Source organism: Trachinotus anak, unplaced genomic scaffold, assembly GCF_046630095.1.
Source record: "Trachinotus anak isolate AG129_WGS33_773 ecotype Australia unplaced genomic scaffold, CSIRO_AGI_Tana_v1 ptg000023l, whole genome shotgun sequence".
In the NCBI taxonomy this organism is placed as follows: Eukaryota; Metazoa; Chordata; class Actinopteri; order Carangiformes; family Carangidae; genus Trachinotus; species Trachinotus anak.
This window is the reverse complement of record NW_027273874.1, coordinates 10,184,718-10,207,018: the sequence shown is the minus strand read 5'-3', so window position 1 is coordinate 10,207,018 and position 22,301 is coordinate 10,184,718. Positions and strand designations below refer to the sequence as shown.

General features: G+C 43.0%; 2 protein-coding genes across 4 annotated transcripts in view; one reads left to right on the top strand and one right to left on the bottom strand.

Moving 5' to 3' along the window:
• Positions 1-4,249: 4,249 nt before the first annotated feature.
• LOC139606865 (coxsackievirus and adenovirus receptor homolog) overlaps positions 4,250-22,301 on the bottom strand; it is a 29,968-nt gene continuing 11,916 nt past the window's right edge. Inside the window, exons 2-5 of one of the 3 annotated variants that reach the window (XM_071459270.1) lie at positions 11,053-11,155; positions 7,681-8,019; positions 5,690-6,004; positions 4,250-5,074 (exon numbers count right to left, since the gene is read on the bottom strand). In XM_071459270.1, the coding sequence (XP_071315371.1) occupies positions 4,872-5,074; positions 5,690-6,004; positions 7,681-8,019; positions 11,053-11,137 (942 nt within the window). In that variant the 5' untranslated portion in view covers positions 11,138-11,155 and the 3' untranslated portion in view covers positions 4,250-4,871. Of the gene's footprint in view, positions 5,315-5,639; positions 6,005-7,680; positions 8,020-11,052; positions 11,221-22,301 lie in introns of those variants that run through there. The other 2 variants (XM_071459271.1, XM_071459272.1) reach the window with 2 other exon arrangements.
• Positions 12,639-21,823, top strand: LOC139606856 (low affinity immunoglobulin gamma Fc region receptor II-like). Its single transcript, XM_071459247.1, has 9 exons — positions 12,639-12,986; positions 13,654-13,689; positions 15,407-15,670; positions 15,750-15,995; positions 16,086-16,241; positions 16,485-16,583; positions 19,291-19,383; positions 20,434-20,520; positions 21,566-21,823. Exons 1-9 carry the CDS (start codon positions 12,956-12,958, stop codon positions 21,607-21,609), a joined length of 1,056 nt encoding a protein of 351 aa, XP_071315348.1. The 5' UTR covers positions 12,639-12,955; the 3' UTR covers positions 21,610-21,823.

The window sequence follows — 22,301 nt, the reverse complement described above, 5'->3', positions numbered from 1 at the left end:
TGTTTAACATGAACTGTCTTCTGAAGATTGTAATCATGTCTCCCTTCATTGTCTTCATCCCCTTCCCTCTGTCAGGTGTTAATTATAGCTCCCCTCCTGTGAGCTACTGTCACAGGCACCGGGCTGCAACAGTTATATGTTCCCTGAAACACAGGGAAAGAGCTGTGAGACAGGAGACGAGCTTTCACTGACTCCTCTGCAGCTCTGAGGAGAAACCAGCGGAGCAGCTCAGTTGTTTCCTGCCTCTGAGGGAAGCTGTAGTCTCACACTGCTGCCTGCTGTCAAAGAGCTGCTATAGCAGGTTCATTATCATGGCCTTCACCCAAATGACCTCCTTCTACACAAATAGTAATAACACAGTCTACACATAATGACTCTCAACTGCATAAACATTTACATCCACACACATGTGATAACACACTAGTGGGTATCACACCACTCAAACCACCTCATCATCATCAGAGCTAACTGAGCCAGTTGATCACCTTTAACACCAACATGGACAGGAGCCGGACAGAATCACACTTCAGTTCCCCTCCTCTCTGTTCACCCTGACGTCAGACCTCCGAGCTGCTGAATCTGTGTCTGTTGTAAAGGCTGCACTTGCTCTATCCATTGGAGCCGTTGCTAAGCCCAGCCCCCTTGGTTACTGTTACTATGGTGTCAGGTTACCTCTCCAAGTGTTAGTGAACGATGGAGCCTATTTATTTATTTATGTTAATTAATACCAGAGTAACAGGGTGATGTTTTAGACACACTGCTCAGCCACACCTTCACTGACTGAGTGTCGTGTTGATGTGGATGTGACCAATCACATGTAGAGACAAGTAGGATCATACCATCAGGTAAAGAGGAGGAGGGGAGACCCGGCAGCATACAGAGCAGACCATTATGATTGTTTCTATACCAAACATGGTGAAAATAATGGTTAATAAGGTTTAATGTAGTTACACTGAAGAACCTGTGTGATACGTGGACACACCTGCTGACCAATCAAAACACATTCAGCTGAAAGATGAAATGCAAAACTAGGACTGAGTGAAGAGCCGTTCAGGAGCAGGAAGGCTGAAGGCCTGAGCTGAGCTGAATGATGGTTCACTACAGACAGATACCAGTCACCGAGAGTCTGCAGCATGAATGTGTGTGTGACCATGAAACACGTCCCAGGTAGAAACAGTCAGAACCTTCACCAGCTGATCACACTTCTTCTTTTTCTAATGAAACCCATAAACCCTGCAGTTAGCTCAGGATATGCTAACTCCTGTTTGAAGGTAATGCTAGCTAACTAGTCCCACCATGCTACAGGCAGAGGATGGAGGAGAAGAAGCAGAAGAATAGGATCACCTGTTGTGCCCCCACCTCCCTCCATCACAGCCATCAACACGGTCAGGGACGTGGTTACAGGAGTTCACAGTGAGGACATGGAGCTACGGACCCCTCCCTCCTCCCCCCTCCCTCCATCAAACTGACAGGAAGCAGAAACAGAGGATCCGTCTGTCACCAACACAGCAGCTTTGAGCAGGTCACAGATCTGCACGACCAGACCACAGGTCACATGATCATCTCCAGAGGATCAACTCATGAACACACAACAGGAGTAAACGACCAAAATCTCCATTCTGTCGCAGTGAGACTCTGAATTGGAGTTTGATTGTTACTTGCATCAGAAAAGTGAAACCAGGACTGTGGCCCAGTTCAGACCAGTTCAGACCAGGTACTAACATCTGACCCAGTTTAAACAATATTAAAGTTCCATAGAAACTTATTCACTATGCACCAGCCCCCAGGAAATGAAACTCGTGGCATCTTTCGTTTGCAGTTTGTTTCCTCTGCCACGTGATCCAGGTAACTCACACCTTTCATCTTTATAAACCAAACCAGAACCAACGGAAGCAAACAGCAGAACGGCCTCAGAATATTTTTGTAACTTTTAATTATTATCACATTTTAGTTTTTGAAGATTGTTGACAGTGTTATAAAACTTTGTCTGTGATTCATGTTTCATTGGTAACATCTTCTGGTAAATTGATCATTAAAACTAAAACATCAGGTTGAAGTTGTTTTCTGTTAAATGCTCTTTTCAGCCTCAGGTGTTCTTCACCTTCCTCATGTCGACGTCTTCGTCACTTTGTCCTGAATCGTTCGCCTGTGTTACCTGAGTCAGTCAGCAGGTGGCAGCACCTCATCAGAACAGCTCTGTCACAGGAGCTTCAGTTCTAGTTCTAACTAGAACAGGGTTCTCCGCTCCAACAGCTTCAGTTTAACTCTTTAAAAACTGGATCAGCTTTTTTAAGACCTGCAGATAAAGCTGAGGAAGATGAAGATGAAGAGCTGCTGCCTATCTGTAACTTCTCTACATCATCAGAGCTGAATATGAAGGTGACAGCTGGATGCTTTTAATTTGAAGGAACAGATGAAATAATCTTCCTGCTTCTCTTTCTTGATCCTCAGAGTTTAATGTTGAAGCTGTAACAGAACGTCCAGTGAAAATCCCCTGAATCCCAGAACAGTTTCACTTTTGATTCCTGTAAATCATCAGATTACTGACAAACACCCTCCCACACAGAAAACAGGTCTTATCATGTGACCTTCTTTAACCAATCAGGATGTAGGTATTTCATTTCTGATGCCAGTTGAAATACAAACCAGTCACAGCTTGAAGCCTCAACATAAAACTGGTTTGTCCTGTTCACAAACAAACTGAGGAAAACCTGGTTCTAGGAGCCAGGACCAGGAGATGTGGGTCTGTGAGTTCACCATCTGGTCCAGACGGTCCTGGTCCCCTGAGGATGACCTGTGATAACTGTAATAACTCACTCCAGCTTCATTAAACTGGTTTAGATCAGGTTCAGACTCTCACAGATCCTGGTCTGAAATCTAATTCACTGTGTGACAGACGCTGTGTTGTTCAACTGTGTGATTTCTACATTAGATCCGATCTTTTCCAGAGACCACAGGACTCCCTGTTAGTTTTACAGCACACTCCAGAAGGATCTTTGGTTCAGAACATAAATAAAAACTCCAACAGGTTCTGACTGTTTTAAACATGTTAGCAGAACAAGAGGAACCTGAACCACTATGTTTATATGATAAATAACTCATGAAGGCCCCCCCCCCTCACAGTAACTGATGATCCTAACAACACAGTCCTGCTGTCAACAACAGAAGTGTCTCTACTGAAACAACGTGATCAGAATATTCTGATGCAGGACAGTGGAGTGCAGACTCTTCTCAGGAGACAATCTTTGACTGAACTCCAGTGACCCTGGAGAGAAACACAAAGTGACTGTGATGGTTTCTGATCATTAGTGGGAGTGAAACACAAACCATCAGTGCATCAATAATTCAGAACCGACAGGAAACTTCCTCAGAAAGAGCATCATCCTCATCACCACAGTGGACTTTTATTCTGAAGGGGCAAAATGGCTTTAAAGTGAAGAAGAAGAAAACCACAGCTGTGAAGTCTGTCACTACAGCAGCTGATCATAGATACTGTGGAGTCCGATCAAACCTCAACTCTGACAGGAGCTGATTTAATTTAATCACAGACTCAGAGTTTGTCAATGAGGACCTGATAGAAACCAGTCAACATGTTTCTACCAGCTTTAAATGGTAGATCAGGACTCAACAGATCCTGCTCAGGTGTGGTGGTGGTTTCAGACGCTCGTTAGTTCTGATAAAACACCTCCTGCTTTTCTCAAATGGTCAGAGTTTTATGTTGAAACTGTAACAGAACGTCCAGTGAAAATCCCTGAGTCCCAGAACAGTTTCACTTTTGATTCCTGTGAATCATCAGATCACTGATAAACACAAAGTCTCTCACACAGAAAACAGGAAACAACTCAGGTCTCAGCTCGACGTCTCCACATAAAACTGGTTTGTCCTGCTCACAGACACAGACTGAGCAGGGGTGGATCTATGAGGGGGCACAGAGGGCAGCTGCTCCCTCTAAAGACTTGACTTTCAAACATCTACAACCATCCAGACAAACTGAGTGACTGTGTGTCGCCTGTTTCTGTTCAGTCACGTTTTCAGACCCCTTCAGTTTCTCACTTCTCCTGTTGCAGCCTGGAGCTGAAATAAAATCCTCCATCATCGTCCAGACTCATCAGCACAGAGTGAAAACAGGAAGTCATGAAATAATGTTCAACATGTTCAAACAGCTTGAGCTTCATGTCAGAGAGAAACCAGCAGAGACTCCTGCTCATCATCCTCATGAAGAATAAAGACTGAAGGAGAAGAAACAGTGTTTCTATCAAAACACCAACCTTTATTAACAAAGACCAGGTTTACAGAGCAGAGGCTGCACAGGTCAAAGGTCATTATAGACAAATCAATCAGCTCCATCTGTCAATGACAAACTAATAACTAATCACTTAATCAATCATCTGAGCTGCAGCAGCTGAACCCACGTCCATCCCACCACTGTCTGCTGGACGTCCAGCCCTGCTGGGTCCAGACTCCACATGTGGACTGGTTGCTATGGAAACAGCAGCAGAGACTCAGATCCAAGTGTAAAGACACCTGAGACACTTTGTCCTCCTGATGAGAAGGTGTTGGTCAGACTGACCACAGGACTCAAAGTAGGTGGGGGCGGGGCTTGGCTGTTGACCCCGACCCTCTCTGTTACTGTGGGAGGAGCCAGAGAATAAAGTCAGTCCAATCAAATCACAGTTTCTTTCATCCTTGTTTGATTTTACAGGGTGGGGTTGAGAACCCTCCACCCACCCCTCCTCCTTTCTCACTCAGGCTCTGGACCAGTCATGGTGGAGTTTTACAAAATAAAACAAACTGGTTCCTTCAGACTCTGCTTCTCTTCTTCTTTGTGGATCAGGAGAGAAACAGTCACCAGGAGACAGATCTGAGACTCTTCACACCTGAGGAGGTTCAGCTGGTCTGTGAGCAGGTTCATATGAAGGCTGCTCTGTGGCTCCTCCACGTCTTCTGTAGATCAGGAAACCAACAACAGCAGCAACCAGTAGAGCAGCTGACAGACCGACTCCCAGTCCAACAGAGGGATTCTTGTCTCCTCCCTCCTTGTCTCCTCCCTCCTCTCTGTGTCCAGCTGTGTGACCTGCAGAGAGAAGCAGGTGTGAGGTATCAGCTGTCAGGTAGGTGATGATGAAGAACAGAACAGAATCCAGTTCCTCTTCAAACTCCTGTCAGACAGGATCTACTGCTCTTTGATCACATGACTCAGACCAGCTGTTTTCTACAAAGTCTCATCAACAACATCTGGAGGAAACACAAACATCTGCTCTGTGATGGTTCACTCTCACATCAGCAACCAGGAAGCAGCTGCACCAAGACTCACCTGAGTCTGGACTCTACTGACTCACCTGAGTCTGGACTCTACTGACCCACCTGAGCCTGGACTCTACTGACTCACCTGAGCCTGGACTCTACTGACCCACCTGAGTCTGGACTCTGCTGACCCACCTGAGTCTGGACTCTACTGATCCACCTGAGCCTGGACTCTACTGATCCACCTGAGTCTGGACTCTACTGACCCACCTGAGTCTGGACTCTACTGATCCACCTGAGTCTGGACTCTGCTGACCCACCTGAGTCTGGACTCTGCTGACCCACCTGAGTCTGGACTCTACTGATCCACCTGAGTCTGGACTCTGCTGACCCACCTGAGTCTGGACTCTACTGATCCACCTGAGTCTGGACTCTACTGACCCACCTGTCTGAACATCCAGTTGGACGATGCTGATTGGCTCACTGCTCCCTGTTCGACACTCGTATGTTCCTGCATCATCTCTCGTCACTTTCTTCAGAATCACAGACACGTCTCCGTCCTTCATGTCTCTGTCCTTCAGCTCCACCCGGTTCTTAAAAGATGGATGCTGGTTGGATGTAAGAGTCGTCCCATCTTGGTACACAAACACATGTTCTGGCTCCAGATCAGGTCTGTTCCACTCTACAACTATGATCTTTGTGTGTGTTGGAGCTCGACATGACAGAGAGACAGTCTGTCCAGGTTCAGCTGTGATGTTCACTGGAATAAAGGAGAGAGAACAGAGCAGAGAGGTTAAAGGTCAAGGAGTCACTCCTCACTACCACAGCAGCCAATCAGAGTGAAGGACTATTAAAGAGGGGCTGAATCTGAAATGTGTCTCTGAATGGAGCCTATGACAGAGACAAAGAGACATGTTGGGGGGTGAATGTTGTCGAGGTCATGATGAGTCTTTATCTGTGATGAAGAGCAGGAGGAAGACTTTCACACAGACACAGTGACTGAAACAACATCAGTGAGGAGCAGAACTCCATTTAAATCTAGGTAGAAATATGAATGTGTCCGAAGAGTCAATAACAATAAGAATCAAAGTCAATTCATTCATCATCAGTGACAGGTATATAATATAATGTATTATATTATATTATATTATATTGAGAAACACTGTGTATCAGAAGCGTGCATGTGTCGAGCTCACAGTGTTGAGTCACTCTCAGTGTAAACAGCTGAAGAAGACTTTAGTAGCAAAGAGCTTTGTAACCTGACTCCTCAGTCACATGATTCTCAGTTTGTGTCCTGGTGACAGTTTCCTGTCCTGATAAAGACTAAAGTGAGCAGTGAGCTGTTGCTGCCAAATAGTGAGCCCACATGTATCTGTGCTGTTCAGCCTCACATCTCATTGGTTACTGAGCTTTCTTTGTTTCTATGTTAAGTTACTAGCAATTAGCCACCGTTAGCATCTTAAAGGGCCTCGGCTGTATTGATTACCTGGACATCACCAGTCATTATAACCACAGGTGTTGGATGTCATGCTATCAGGTTGTTGTGCTCAGTGGATATTAAGGCGTAGATTCTCTGGTTGCTGTCTCCTTCAGGACAGTGTTCCAGGTGTTACACAGCTGGTGACCTTCCTCTACCTGGTTTGTTGCTCACCCACTCAGGGATCTGGGGCCTGTTGTTGTATCTCAGTTTTACAACCAGTCATCAGATACAAACATCTGTCACTGGTCAAAGGAGCCTTAGTGTGAAACATGTCACCATTTATCACTGAGCTACTATGAGGCTCCTTATTACCAGTTATACATGGTAGTAATTCATGAGTAGGATTAATGAGTAGTAAGCATTAACTTGATCTCGCCAAATAATGAGCCTGCTTCAATGTATGAAAACTGTTATAAAGTGTCAACAGTCAAATTAAAACCTAATTATGAACCATTAATAAATATAAGGGTCTTATTGTGAAGTGGCACCATTTTATTTGTATAGCACCAACAGGACTGAGACGTGTTTCCTTAACCTAACCCCACACACAATCCTGAAAACTGAGTTTTCATGTATTTGGTGAAGGCCGCCTCCACATGACTGTGTTTTCATCAGGGAGCCAATCAGGGTCGCTCCTGATTGGCTCTCATCAGCCTCAGCTACCAGCAGTGACAACATGGAGGACAGTGTTTCTGACCTTGTTGTCTTTGCAGCAGCTGGTGTTCAGTTCACGTCTTCATGTGGACGCTACACCTGTCTTCACTTTCCTCCTTCCTGATGTTTTCTGAAGCTCATCAGCTGAGCACACCTGAGAGGAGACACCCTGCTTCCTGTTTACACCGGCTCGCACATGCCCAGTATCGCTGAATGGTCACATGTGTTTTCAGGTGTGTTAATATGGACACTGATCATTTCTGATACAGAGACTCACCTGAGTCTGGACTCTACTGACCCACCTGAGTCTTTAACCTTCAGGATGATGCTGTTGATGAGTTCAGGTTCATTTCCTCCAATTCCAACTCGACACTCGTATCCTCCAGCGTCGTTGATGTTGACGTTCTTCAGAACCACAGAAATGTCTCCGTCCTTCATCTGTGGATCTGTCAGCTCCACTCGACCACGATAAGATGGAAGCTGGTAATTTTCATATGAGCGCTCATCTCGGTAGAAGAAGACATAACCCTCTGACTTCAGGTCAGGTCTGTCCCACCTTATCAGTTCGATAACACCATCTCTGGAACCCCGACATGGAAGAGTGACGTCTTCTCCAGGCTTCGGTGTTAGAGTCTGAGGGTCTGAATCACAAGAGAAAAAGTCAGGAAGTAAAAGTCAGTGATACAGTTCTTCAGGAAATACTTTTATTTTGACAGGTTGATATTCAAACAGCTCCACAGTGTAAACAGTGAAGTTTCTTTCATGACTCAGTTCAGCACAGAACCTCCATGATCTGAACCGACACAGAGGATGAAGGTAGAAGAAGCAGCTGAGAATTTATAAGAGAAGAAGAAACTTCTCACAGTCCAGCCTGTAAAACCAGGAACTTCAAATGTGCTTTAAAGATCTGAGTCCTGACTTTATGTGAAGTGTCTACACACAGTGCTACAAACATGACTTCTGATGAGATCACGGTTCATCTTCAGGGTTTGTGTTGGAGCAGATTAATGGAGGATGGTGAAATGTTTTTCAGAACTTTAAATGAATGTGCTGCTCTTTACTGAAGAGAAGTGATGTGGATGTTTATTATCTAAACTCTGGATATTTCAACTTACAATATAAATTAACACATTAATGTGTGACTGCAGATAAATGTGGTTTGAAAACAGCAGCAGAGAAAGAGTCTGAGAGGAAGTGGAGAAGAGTCAACAACATCCTGACTTCATCACTGTTCATTCATCTTTTACCAGACCTGGAGTCACACTGGTGGAATCAAACAGCACCTGTCACCTGTCCAGGTGCTGTTAACCCACAAACACAGTCTTCTCTGTGCACTGGGAGGAAACAGTGAGAGCAGCTTCAACATCACACAGTCACATCTCACACCGAGGCTCTGACACTTTTACAGGAGCACAAAGTGATGTGATGCCACTGTGATGCCACTGTGATGTCACTGTGATGTCACCCACTGGTTTGTGAAGCCTCAGTTTGTAATTTGTCCGTCACCATCTTGGTTTTTTGAAACCAGAATAAACCACATTTGGAGGAGAAGGTGGAGCTGAGGAGGAGTGAGGGGTGGAGCTGTCAATCACACAGTCACCTCGCCCTGATGCGTCCCCTGCTTTATGGTCTATTTTAAAAAATGAACATCATGTTGCATTGAAGAGAATATTAGGTACACCTGTTCAACCGCTCATTAATGCAAATATCTAATCAGCCAGTCACATGGCAGCATTTAGGCCTGTAGACGTGGTCCAGATGACCTGCTGAAGTGACTGAGCATCAGAACGGTGAAGAAAGGTGATTTAAGTGACTTTGAACGTGGCATGGTTGTTGGTGCCAGACGGGCTGGTCTGAGTATTTCAGAAACTGCTGATCTACTGGGATTTTCCCGCTGAACCATCTCTAGGTTTACAGAGGAAACATCCAGTGAGCAGCAGTTCTCTGGGAGAAAATGCCTTGTTGATGTCAGAGGTCACAGGAGAAAGACAAGACTGCTTCGAGCTGATAGGAAGACAACAGTCACTCAAATAACCACTCATTACAACCAAGGTTTGCAGAAGAGCATTTCTGAAAGTACAACACATCGAACCTTGAAGCAGATGTTCTACAGCAGCAGAAGACCTCACCGGGGGCCACTCCTGTCAGCTGAGAACAGGAACCTGAGGCTACAGTTCACACAGGCTCAACAAACCTGGACAATAGAAGACTGGAAAAACATTGCCTGGTCTGAGGAGTCTCAATTTCTGCTGAGATATTCAGATGGTAGGGTCAGAGGTCAACAACATGAAAGCATGGATCCATCCTGCTCTGCTTTGGGCCCCTTAGTACCAACTGAGCATCGTTTAAACGCCACAGCCTACCCGAGTATTGTTGCTGACCATGTCCATCCCTTTATGACCACAGTGAACCATCTTCTGATGGCTGCTTCCAGCAGGATAACGCTCCATGTCACAAAGCTCAGATGTCCTCAACAGTCTGTCAACAGTGAAATATATGCAGTCAATACTGAAGTAGTGATGCTACAGGCTGGTGAGGGACCAGTTCTGGTCACTGCTGGTTTCAGTGACTGTGATGAAATATGAAGTTTTGTTGTGGGGGGGCTTTGCTGCAGGAGGGACTAGTGCACTTTATACAACAGATGTGAAACAGGCATCATGAGGCAGAAGATTGTGTTATGTTAAAGCTGGATCATAAATAGGTCTTCAAATGGACAATGATTCCACGTGTAGTTCTAAAGTTGTGTAAAGTAGCTTGAGAACCACACAGTCAGAGTAGTGGAGCTGCCATCACACAGTCCTGACTTCAGTCCAATAGGAACTTTGCACATGAGAGTGAGGAGGCTGAAAACCCAACTTAGTTCTGTCAAGAGGAAGGTTAACAGTTTGATGGAAAAGCTGCCAAATACCAACAAAGTGTCTAAACTTCAGAAATAGAAGCTGAAATAAATCATCTTCTCTGCTGTTATTATGACATTTCACCTTCTAATGAATTAGTGATCCTAACCTACCTGAGACAGGTGATGTTCATCAGGATGAAATGTCAGGAGCCTGAAAACTGTTTTAATGTATTTGGCTGAGATGAATGTAAACGTCTGACTTCACCTGTAACTGTGTTAACACCGAACAAAGATGGAGGCCTCTCACTTTGTTCTTCAGACTCTAACTGTGATACAGACTCAACAAACACACTCTGGTTATTACAGTAACACACTGGGCTGAGGAAGCTGAAGCTGCTTTACTCTGACGCTGCACCCTGCACCTCCTCACTGCTGCTGCCATTAACCCGGAAAACAGGAGCGACAGGAACTGCGCCATCACACAAAGCAGCCACACTGTCCCACGGAACCTGAACACACCGCGACACCAGGACCTGGTCTCTAACCAGGACCTGGTCTCTAACCAGGACCTGGTCCTCCTGTCCTGACGGAGACCTCTGAAATCCACCTGATGTTCACTGATATCGACGGTAACAAGAGGAAACGAAGCTCGGCCACGTTCAGAGACGGAGAGAGACAGAGACAGAGACCGACTGAGAACAGATCTTTACTCTGTCCTAACTTTACTCTACACTAACTTTAATCTACTCTAACTTTAGCTCTCAAACCTGAAGTTAAACAGTTTAGTTTCTTTCTTCAGCTCAGTGAACAGATTCATCCACTCACACACTCTTACCTTCAGACAGACACGTCCGGACACAAGCGAGGAGACACACATATAAGGTCGACACTGAAGAAGACATCTTCTTCTTCTTCATCATCCTCTTCTTCTTCCGTTGCTGTGAGAAGCAGCTGAGATTCAGTGAGTAGAGTTTGACTCAAACTGATCCGTCACTGAGCAGCTTCTTTCTCTGACTCTGACACTGCCCTGTGTGGGAGGAGTCAGTCTGTGGGAGGAGTCAGTCTGTGACAGAGCAGTGGGAGGAGTCAGTCTGTGGGAGGAGTCAGTCTGTGACAGAGCAGTGGGAGGAGTCAGCCTGTGACAGAGCAGTGGGAGGAGTCAGCCTGTGACAGAGCAGTGGGAGGAGTCAAACACCTGAACAGAGAAAGGTCTGAATGTTGAAGCAGCTGCTGACGTCACCAGCAGAATAAAAACCTCCCGTCAGGTTTTGAGGAGACGATGAGACACAACTGTCACTTCCTGTAGTTCACATGAAGACAAATGTTCAACAGGAGCAAATCAAACCTGAGAGTTTGTCTCTTCTGCTGAGCTGAAACATCTGCTCTGCTTTATAAAAGCTGCTGCACTCCACTGTTCAACCACAGTACAGATACAGTGAAAAACACTCTTCTTCTTCTTTGGTGTAAATGTGTCAAAACACCACTGAGTCTGTTCTGATTTTTAATCACAGGCTGAGTGAACATGTCTCTCTGCCCTCTGGTGGCTGCAGTACAGCTCCTACTGTAATCCCAGCTGACGGTGGGGGAGGTTCCCCCTGGACAGGATCACACACTCACATCCACACCCACCAGCAATTAACCTACAGTGATGCTCTTTGGACTGTGGGGGGAACCTGGAGAACCTGGAGGGAACCACACAGACACAGAGAGAACATGGAAACTACACATAGAGAGTTAAATGTGCAATGTGCAGACAAACACAACACTGACACACACTGATTAAAATCTCAGATTTCTCTGTTTGAGAACTGATGGAAACATTTGTGATGAAGTAAGAGCACAACTCAACATCATGTAGAACAGAGGTCTGTTGTTTTTAGACTTTTAAAGAGGAAAAGTTACAGATTTTACCTTTAAATACTTATAAATATTCAAGCCATCGAAACAGTGAAATAAAATGAATAAATCCTGAAAAACCACACAGAGGATCTTTAATGTCTGACATGAAGAATTCAGTGTAGCGTCTGTTTTCACAGCATTAATTCATCAGTGATCTGCATCACTCAGCTGCAGTTCATGAAACTCTTCCTCCTTCACATTAAAAGCATACAAATGAAGGAAAGTAAGTCTTTTAATGTGAAAAACCTGCAAAAAGTTATGGGTTTATTCAATTTATTTTAACATCATTTGAGGAAAATAGCTGAAGAGGAATAGACTGTAAATAATGAATGAAGACAGTGTTAGTGTTGAAAGAGTTTTGAATGTAACATGACTCCACTGATGAATTAAAGCTGCAGAAACATTAAACTGAGTTTATCATGACAACAGGTGAACATGGAGGAACCAACAGTTAATCACAATAAAGACTAACGATCAGTCTGGTTAAACAAAGACTCCTTAAGAGGATTTAAGATGGAGCATCACACACACACACACACACACACACACACACACACACACAGACACACACACACACACACACACACACACACACTCACACAGACACACACACAGACACACACACAGACACACACACACACACACACACACACACACACACACACACAGACACACACACACACACAGACACACACACACAGACACACACTCGCACACACACACAGACACACACACACACACACAGACACACACTCGCACACACACACAGACACACACACACACACCACCACACTCAGCTACAGGGAGGAAGTGTTGAGCTCATTTCACCAAGTGGAACAATGGACCTCACATCTCTGCAGCGTCTGCTCTGTGAGTACAGGCTGTGTCATTTACATCATATATAAATATGTATATATATTATTCACTGATGAGACTGTGAGATGTGATGAAGGAGATTTAAATTAACATTATATTGATCAGCATCAAGACAAGTCTACAGTTTAAAGTCAGAAAATATAAAATCAGCTTTTTAACAAAACAAGAAGAAAACAAGACACTAGTTATTTATACTGAGGTGGTTTTAGATCTGAGTTCATCTCTAACAGGAGCTAAATGATGGGATGTACTGAAAGTCTGGGGCAGGTTATATATCAGGTTATAAAGATCATTGATCACTGATCAGTCTGATCTGGTCACAACAGGACGACAGAAGGAAACTTCACTGATCCTCTGACGTGACATTTAAATAAAGACTTTGCTGAAACCAACACTTTTAATTATTAAATTAAAGTTTGTTCATTTCCAGCCACGAGTCAACTGAAAATATTGTGTATTCTGCTGATGTCTGACAACACTTTTGTGTCATGACTAATATAATATAATGAAATCTCTAAGTTGTGCGGGTGTTTTAAAGCAGTTTCTCCTGTCTCAGAGGTACATATATACATATATGCACATATATGTATATATATATATATATATTTATGTACCTGTCTGTATGTAGACGTGACAGTAACCGACCGTCTTCTCTCTGCAGCTCTGGCTTCACTGCTCTGCCTCACCACAACCTCAGGTCAGTGAACATTTCCTCTGGAAGTCAGAGTAAATTCTGTCAGTCAGCAGATTGTTACAGGACGGTCTGTGTTTGTTGAAGAGAGCAGACGTGACCGTTTTTACAGCAGCAACATTAACCTGCTGCTCACATCAATGTGTCCTCATGATCAACTCGTTACAACCTTTAATAAAGTTTGACTAAAGTACATGTAGTCAGTCATAATGAAGTCCAACTTTTTTCTAAAATGACTTTAAATAGAAACAAACGTTACAGTGAAACTGAGAAGAAGAAAAAAAAATCACTAAACATGGTTTAAAACCAAATAATTAACCAGGTCACTGTGGACGTCCACAGGACGTTATAGACCCACTTCACTCAGGCTGTTTTCAATCAGATCAAATGATGAGGTGAAAGTCACATCTGCGCTCTGTTGGTCAGGTCCAGTTTAAATTACAGGGACAGTTGTCCTCTGGTCCACTGACAAGTGAAACCTATGAGCTTATTAACAGGTGAGGTTGGTCACTTTAACATACAGCACAGACATAAAAATTAAATTAAATTAAATTAAATTAAATTAAATTAAATCAAATTAAATTAAATTAAATTAAATTAAATTAAATTAAATTAAATTAAATTAAATTAAATTAAATTAAATTAAACATTGCTTCTATGCACCGTCTCGTTCTGCACTTTGGAAACCAAGTGTTGACCCACAGTGACGTCACCCACTGGTCTGTGAAAGCTCAGTTTATAATTTATCTGTCGCCATCTTGGTTTTTGAACCAGAAGAAACCATATTTGGAGGAGAAGGTGGAGCTGAGGAGGAGTGAGGGGCGGAGCTGACCTGCTCTGTCCTCTGTCCTGATTGTCAGGTTCAGTCTGTCAATCACACGGTAGCCCCGCCCTCATGCGTCCCCTGCTTTATGGTCTATTTTCCTCTAAATGGATCATAATTTAAAATGAACCTCATGTTGTGTTGAAGACTTGAAACTAGAGACTGAGACAGAAACTCATCAGGAAACGTTTCCTGAGGGAATAAATCAGAGAGAAGTGGAGACATTTTCACAGAGACGTCAACACAATCAGACTCTGTTTCCAACCAGTGGCGTCGCCCCCTGATGGTCGGTAGAGAGACGCAGCTTTAAGGCTCTTCAGGAGTCTACGTCCAGGTTCATCATCAGGCTGTGGGGAAACTCAAGGTGGTGGGGATGGTTATATTTTAACAAATGATTCTGCAGCTCTGTGACTGTCAGAGATTATTTGCAACAATAACAGTTTTTATTTGCAGACAATAATGTATATTTACTAGCATACATTAAACTACTCTCTCCCTGGACTCACTGCTCTGTCACACATACACTGATTCAGTGGTTGAACTGATCTGGGGTCAGATAAATGCTGCAGCAGCACTTTAAAACTTCTGTATGATTGTATGTGTTGAAATATGATGATGATATGAATATATGATGTTTTTTCCTGTTGCTTTAACGGTTGTGAGGAGTAAAGATCATGAAAGATGAATGTGTTTTCTCTCCATCCTGAATTCTTCTCACAGCTTCATCAGGGTCATTTAACTGAACCACTGAAGAAACAAGATGTGACTCAACAGTCACTGACTGCAGCATTAAAACAAAGTGTTTGTCTTTAAAAAATCCACTGGGATTATATGATTGTTGTTGTTTTACTTTGTTACTTTATGTTTTGCTTTAATATTCTGAATTTCCTCCTCCTCCAGCTCGTCTGACTGTGAGTCCCAGCAGCTCTCAGCTGTTTGAAGGAGACTCTGTGTCTCTGAGCTGTGAGGAGGACGACAGCTCTGCTGGATGGACACTGAGGAGGAACACAACCAGAGACACCAGGACTCAGTGTGGAGCTGACTGGGGGAAACTGACTGGTTCCTCCTGTATCATCAGCTACATTGATCCATTGGACAGTGGAGTTTACTGGTGTGAGTCCAGAGAGGGAGCAACCAGTAGCAGCATCAGCATCAGTGTCTCTGGTAAGATCAGCCTGTGGAGTTAGTGTTGATGAAGCTGTGTGTAAATGGATGAAATGCTGTAGTTTGTCTCTGTGTTGAGGTGGACCAGTGATCCTGCAGAGTCCTGTCCTCCCTGTGATGGAGGGACATGATGTCACTCTGCACTGTAAAACAAAGACCACTCCCTCCAACCTCCCAGCTGCTTTCTATAAAGATGGCTCCCTCATCAGGACTGAGCCTGCAGGTCACATGACCATCCACCATGTTTCCAGGTCTGATGAAGGCCTCTACAGGTGTAACATCAGGGGTCATGGAGAGTCTCCGTCCAGCTGGATCTCTGTCACAGGTCAGGAGGTCAAAGGTCACTCTCCAGCTGAGTTGATGACCACAGAGAGGATTTTAATTATTTCTGTTTATTGCTGTTCATTCATTCCAGAGACACCCACCACCACAGCTCCTCCATCGCCCTCCATCACTACACCTGTTATCTTTGTTTCTGCATCTGTCAGTGGTCTGGTTCTCCTGGTTCTCCTGGTTCTCCTGGTTCTCCTGGTTCTCCTGGCCAGACGATGTGTCCGGAGGACACCTGAAGGTGAGACACAGACTCCTGGATTTTACACTTTGATTTAGTTTTTCTGTAGAGTTTATGTTAAATAGTTATACATGATTCTACACTTGGTTATGACTGTATTTCATCTGTTTCTTTTGAGGAGCTTGTTAATATTTACACATTTATTTTACATTAGTTCTATTCTATTTCAGTTTTATTAAATTAAAGGTCAATCACATGATTCATATTGTAAATTTTATTGTTGTTCATTTTGGATTTTTCCAGCTCATGAACAAGGCAGAGAGGATGACATCACAGATGACATCACATATACTGACGTCAAAATATTACGTCAGCAGCAACAGCCAATCAGACGGAGCAGAGGTAGAACTTTTTATGTGTGTGTGTGTGTTTGGCTGTCGTTGTGAGGACAGCTCTTCATTGTGAGGTCTTCTCTGCTTCACTTGACTGAAGGTTCAGACTTGGTTTGAAGGTTCAGGTTAGAATCAGATTTAGTTTATGGAGGACGTTATGTATGTTTTTCATGGGGGTCCTCACAAGTCCAGAAATGTGTGTGTGTGTGTGTGTGTGTGTGTGTGTGTGTGTGTTCTTGGATCAGTCCAGGTTTTGGAGCTGATATCTGAAAAGGGTTTTGAACAGGATTGTGAGGACATTTTAGTGTTTCTATAAAGTGAGAATTATTAGGATAAGTGAGGACTTCTGGTCTGGACGTCACTTCTTCAAACATTAAGACTCAGTTTTAGTGTCAGACTGAGAACCTGAAGAACCTGAACCTGAGTCTGAGCTGCTGAACTGACTCAGTACAAACTACTGCAGACGTCTCAGTTATTGTTATTATTTCTATTTTTTAAGTTGATGAAATAAAACGTAATGATGCTTCAACATTTGAAGAATCTGCAGACGTCAGATTTATTTCTCTTCACCTCAAAAATCAACTTCATTTGTAATTTGGTCGAACTTTTACAACAGTCTGACGTTAACAATACACTGATTTGAATTAGTTTTAACGATGAAACGTGATCACACTCAGTCTCCTTCAGTCCAGGAGGTTTCACTCTGTGGTGTAGTCAGTGTGGGTGAAGACAGTGTGAGCTGTGCTCGGTGTGTTGGACTGTCTGTTTTGTTCCCTGCGGTGAAGCTAACAGCTCTGTGGTCGTCCAGTTTCCTGTTTCTGATAAAAACACCAGAGCTGAACGTGGACCTGCACGTTTCACTGCAGAGCAGCGGCGCTGCTAGACATAAAGCTCTGCTGGGGCACAGTCCAGCAGTAGAGCTGCATATGAAATGTGCTATTTTAGGATATGTGCTTCATCAGCTTCCATTGCTTTGCTCATTGTTATTGCCACTGCCACACTCAGACTGACAAAAGCACTGGTGAAGGTAAAAATGCAAAGATACATTCATGAATGTATGAGAATATTTATTTAAATAAACATGAACCTCAACAGGTTTTTCAAAGTAAAGCAAATCTGTATGCAAATAACAGCAGCCTCTGACTCCTGCCATTGAAGTTCTGCATTCCTCTTCTATGTTCCACACTCAAAATAATCAAGTACTGCAGGAGGAAACATTATGTATAGTCACTTAATGACTTTCACAGTCGTAGGCCTGATATGACCTGAAAGTAAACAAAGTGTTCCTCTGATTTTACAAATTTACATCTGGTTTTTCTATCAAGGAAATACATTTTGTGTTTATTCATGTTCTTGAATGTGTTCCATTATAGGAAGCCTGGCACCTGAAATATCTCTTTATACTTGCGTGGATTGTCTGGAATCTGGCAACATAAATATGATGATAGTGGGATAACCTACTGTATGTCTTAGCATTAATTTGTAAAAATACATAATGTACTGACATAACTACGTACAATATCATTACAATATCAGTCCCAAGATGGACACAAATTGCTGCTATAATTTCAAACCAGATTACTTGAGAAAGCAAAAGGCACAGATGAAGAGTTTATACCACTGGAAACAGTAGGAACTGCTGTTTATCCTGATGTATTGTTTGTCATGTAAACTCAGAGTTAGTGAGGTACTGGGCGTGGAGATGGACGCAGAGCTGTGTGCAGATAATCTGATGTGAATTCATTGATGTAAATTTTATTGCGAACCATTTATCACAGTAACTAGTGGATAGCATTGCTGGGAAGCTCAAGTCCTGCGGTTTCACCTGATATATGTATGTTAACTGTGTGATGAGTATTGTAGTGATTATGAGTGAGTATGCAGAGCAGTTATTAGAAACTAAATCTCCTTTATAACGGTACAGATGTGTATCTTTGCACACATTCATACAAAATATAGAAACTGTTTTACTGATTAATGTGATCAATAATGACATGAAGTGAATTTACTTCAGTATTAAAACTGTTTCACTGTTTCCATGTTTATGTGACACAAACTTTTCACTTTCTGTGTGTCTCAGTTTTTACATAAAAATCATGACGATTTTACTTCATTAATAACATTAATAATTGTGTAGTTTGTGCGACACCCTGACACCTTCATCCTGTGGTGAAGACGTTGATGTGTTTTGTGGTCATCAGTTCATATAAACTCACCTCATGTTCGGTGTCTGTTCAGTTCAGCTTTGTCTTCAGCCATATTCTGATCTTTACTGTGGAGGTTCAGCCATTTCCACTATGTCCTAATTATACACGATAAAAAAACTAGTTTTATTTTTCATTTTAATAACAACAACAACAACAACAACAACAACAACAACAACAACAACAACAACAACAATAATAATAATAATAATAATAATAATAATAACAATAATAAATAATAATAATAATAATAACAATACATCATATTTACAAAGTGAATAAAACATTCAGAAACATAAACAAGATTTTTGTTATTATTTATTCTTTTTTAATTCTTTATTCATTAATTCGTGTTTATACTCTCTTAGAGAGACAGAGGGAGAGAGAGAGATGTAATGTGTGTGTGTGTGTATATATATACACACACACACACACACACACACACACACACATATATGAATAAAATCAGCTGTGGTACATGTAGTAATGTAACTTGTGTATTTCCTCTTCCAGAGGCGGATCCAGCTGCAGTTTACTCAGCAGTGAGAACAGACGACGTCAGTTATGGACAAATATTCATCAAAGACACCAAATCAAAGACCAGAGGTACAGCTGCTCTTCTCTGTCTCCATCATGGACCAACACCAGAACAACAGTCTGCAGCCATCAGGCGCTTTGAGCTACATGCTAACATTGTGCTAACATGCACAGGTATAATGCTTAGCCCATTAGCAGAACATAGAAAGTACAGCTGAGGCTGCTGGGAATGTGAGTAGTTTTTCTGTTGTCTCGTTTCGTTGACAGCAGTGAACTCTCTCAGACAACACATCGCATTTCCTCTGACTTCTTCATAATAAAGTTAAATGCTTTTAATGTGAAGTTGCAGCAGTAGGAAATGTTTGGTTTGCATCAGCAGCAACTTAAAATAACTTCTTTTCTGAGGACGTGACCACAGATACTCGGTTCATAAATATATATATATTTATATATAAATAAATATATGAATATTACAGTATTTCCATCAGAGGGACCAAGGCTCAGTCACCACTGTGTTACCACCTCCAGTGATATAAAGATCAGTCACTGTAATTCTTCTGCTTCCTGTTCAGTTTAATGGACATAAACAAGAAGACATGAGGACTTATGGTCAGTTTATGATATAACAGAGCAGCAGACCAGAGATCCTCAGCTGTGTGTTTCTGATCCTCTCACAGAGCTGATCATTACAGTGATATCTTTCACTCTGCATCGAAAACCACAGCAGCAACTGATCCCACTGAGCTGTGGTCTGAAGCTGCAGATGTTTCTCAGGGTGTTCTGCTGTGTCTGATGATATTGTGTATATGTGTGTATATGTGTGTATATGTGTGTATATGTGTGTATGTGTTTTGGACCTTGTGGTTGAATGTGAGAACAGCAGCGAGCAGCGCTGTGGTCATCCATCTTCCTCTTTCTCATCAACATCCTCCTCCTATATTTAGTCTTTGGTGATTCACAGCAGAGACAAAAAACTGTCAAACCCACTGACACACATAAAGTTCTGACTTGATTTCAGTAATAAAACGCTGACCATCAGACTCGTAGTCCTGACTCCAGCACTGAACAAACTGAGAGTTGTAGCAGCTGCAGGGACGTGAGCTGTGCTTTGTTTTCCAGACAGAGAAGCAGCCGCCGTCTACGCAGCAGTGAGAACAGACGACGTCAGTTATGGACAAATCCTCATCAGACCGAACAGGACCAGAGGTACAACTGCTCATGGCTGCTGCTCAGACACGTCCGGGTCACTTCACCTAGTTTGAACTTTGCTTTCCCCTGCTTCCAGTCTTTATGCTAAGCTAGGCTAACCACACCCTGACTGCAGCTCTGTGCTGTACCACACCTCTCTGCCTAAATGTTCCTATGATTAAATGTGGACTTGAAGTATCTTTTATATTTATCAGGAATAGTTTTCATTATTTTTTAGATATATTTTTTAGGCACTCACCTGCTCAGAGAATATTCGTCCATGTGGTACACGCCCTGTTCATCAGGTTGCTCCTAGTTTTCATTTTAGTCTGATTGGATGAAGCCAAACGAGGCACATGTGACCAGGTTTTCATCCACCTGTTGCACAAATTTCAACTTGACATTAATTTAGAGAAAATGAGTAAATGAAAATACAGATTGTTGTGTTTTCTCCTCCACTTCTGTGGTGTGAACATGAAGAGTTATTTTGCTGAGATAAACCAACAGACCAAAGATTCACTTCACAACGACCACAGTCAATCTGCACATTTAAGAAGCTGAAACCAGCAAATATTTGATATTTTTACTTTTCTGGTGGTCGACTGATCAGTTCATTGGCTAGTTGTTTGGCTCTGCAGGCTCCATCAGGGTTGTGTCTCGTCACTGATTCTCAGGATCGTAGCTCTGCTTTGTGCAGCTGATGTGGTTCTGCTGGTTTCACCAGACTGTGACCCCGACACATTAGGACCTGATCTCTGAGGGAGAACATGATTAGAGACGACTGATGGGACCAGACTGGACCGGGTCTGTTCCAGTCTGGACTCTAATCCTCAGGCTTTAGATCAGTGTGGTTTGTCTTCATCTTTGTCCCAAACAGAGGTGTGAACCTTCAGAGATGAGTCACCTCAAACTCTGCTGGCAAACATTAGGGACTACATATCCCATCAGGTCTGGGGGTCCTGTGGTCAGATACTGGTCTCATGAATGGACATGAACTACAAAACCTGACAGTCTGTTCCTGCAGTAACGTCTCATGTCGTTTGAACTGTGTGTTTGTGTTCAGAGCGTCCACCTGAGCCAGAGGTGGTCTACTCCTCACTGAGGTAGACCTTCACACCTGCACCTGTCCCACCACTGAGGGCCTCTGATGCTCCCACAGCCCCCACACCAGGGTACATCCAGGTTTATATTGGTTTTCTTCTCATGTTGTTTCAGTTTTTTGTTTTTTAAACATGTTCATATTTTCACTGCAAAACCATGGAACTGAAAAACTAGAACAAGTAAAACTAAAGATTGAAGAACTCGGTGAAACACTCATCAACATGTTGTGTCGTAATTTCATTTATACTTTATCATTTAACACAATCTGATGATAACAGCTATTTGTCTCCGGGTTAATATTGTCATTAACTGTCCTGGTATCTATATTTCTTTATGTTTGGACCCTGGTCTTGTTACTGCAGCACTGATCTGGTTCCTCTGCAGGATCAATGAACCTCGGTACCATGAGCTGTTCTTCTCGTTCTGTGGTTCTGTGGGTTTCACAAAGTTTGTCTGATGGAAAATTTGACTTGTTCCGTTTTGGTTGTGGCTAACCCATCAACTCCTCTCTTCAGTGCAGAGACAACAAACCTGCAACAACCGCAACCGCAGACTATAAACAGCCTGAGCACCTTTCAGAGGCGGGAACCGCTGCACAGTTCAGGCTTCAGAACAAAGAGTGTGTGTTTGAAGAGTTCTGATTATTTAATGAGAACATTTCTTCTGTGAAGGGTTTTAATTCACTGTGACCCAGGGAC

What these genes read in the sequence shown, in the direction of transcription:
- LOC139606856 (XM_071459247.1), top strand. Translation starts at nt 12,956, where the DNA reads ATGGACCTCACATCTCTGCAGCGTCTGCTCT. An exon ending in GCCAATCAGACGGAGCAGAG is followed by an intron (nt 16,584 to 19,290) that starts GTAGAACTTTTT and finishes TTCCTCTTCCAG; the next exon opens with AGGCGGATCCAGCTGCAGTT. An exon ending in CACCAAATCAAAGACCAGAG is followed by an intron (nt 19,384 to 20,433) that starts GTACAGCTGCTC and finishes TTTGTTTTCCAG; the next exon opens with ACAGAGAAGCAGCCGCCGTC.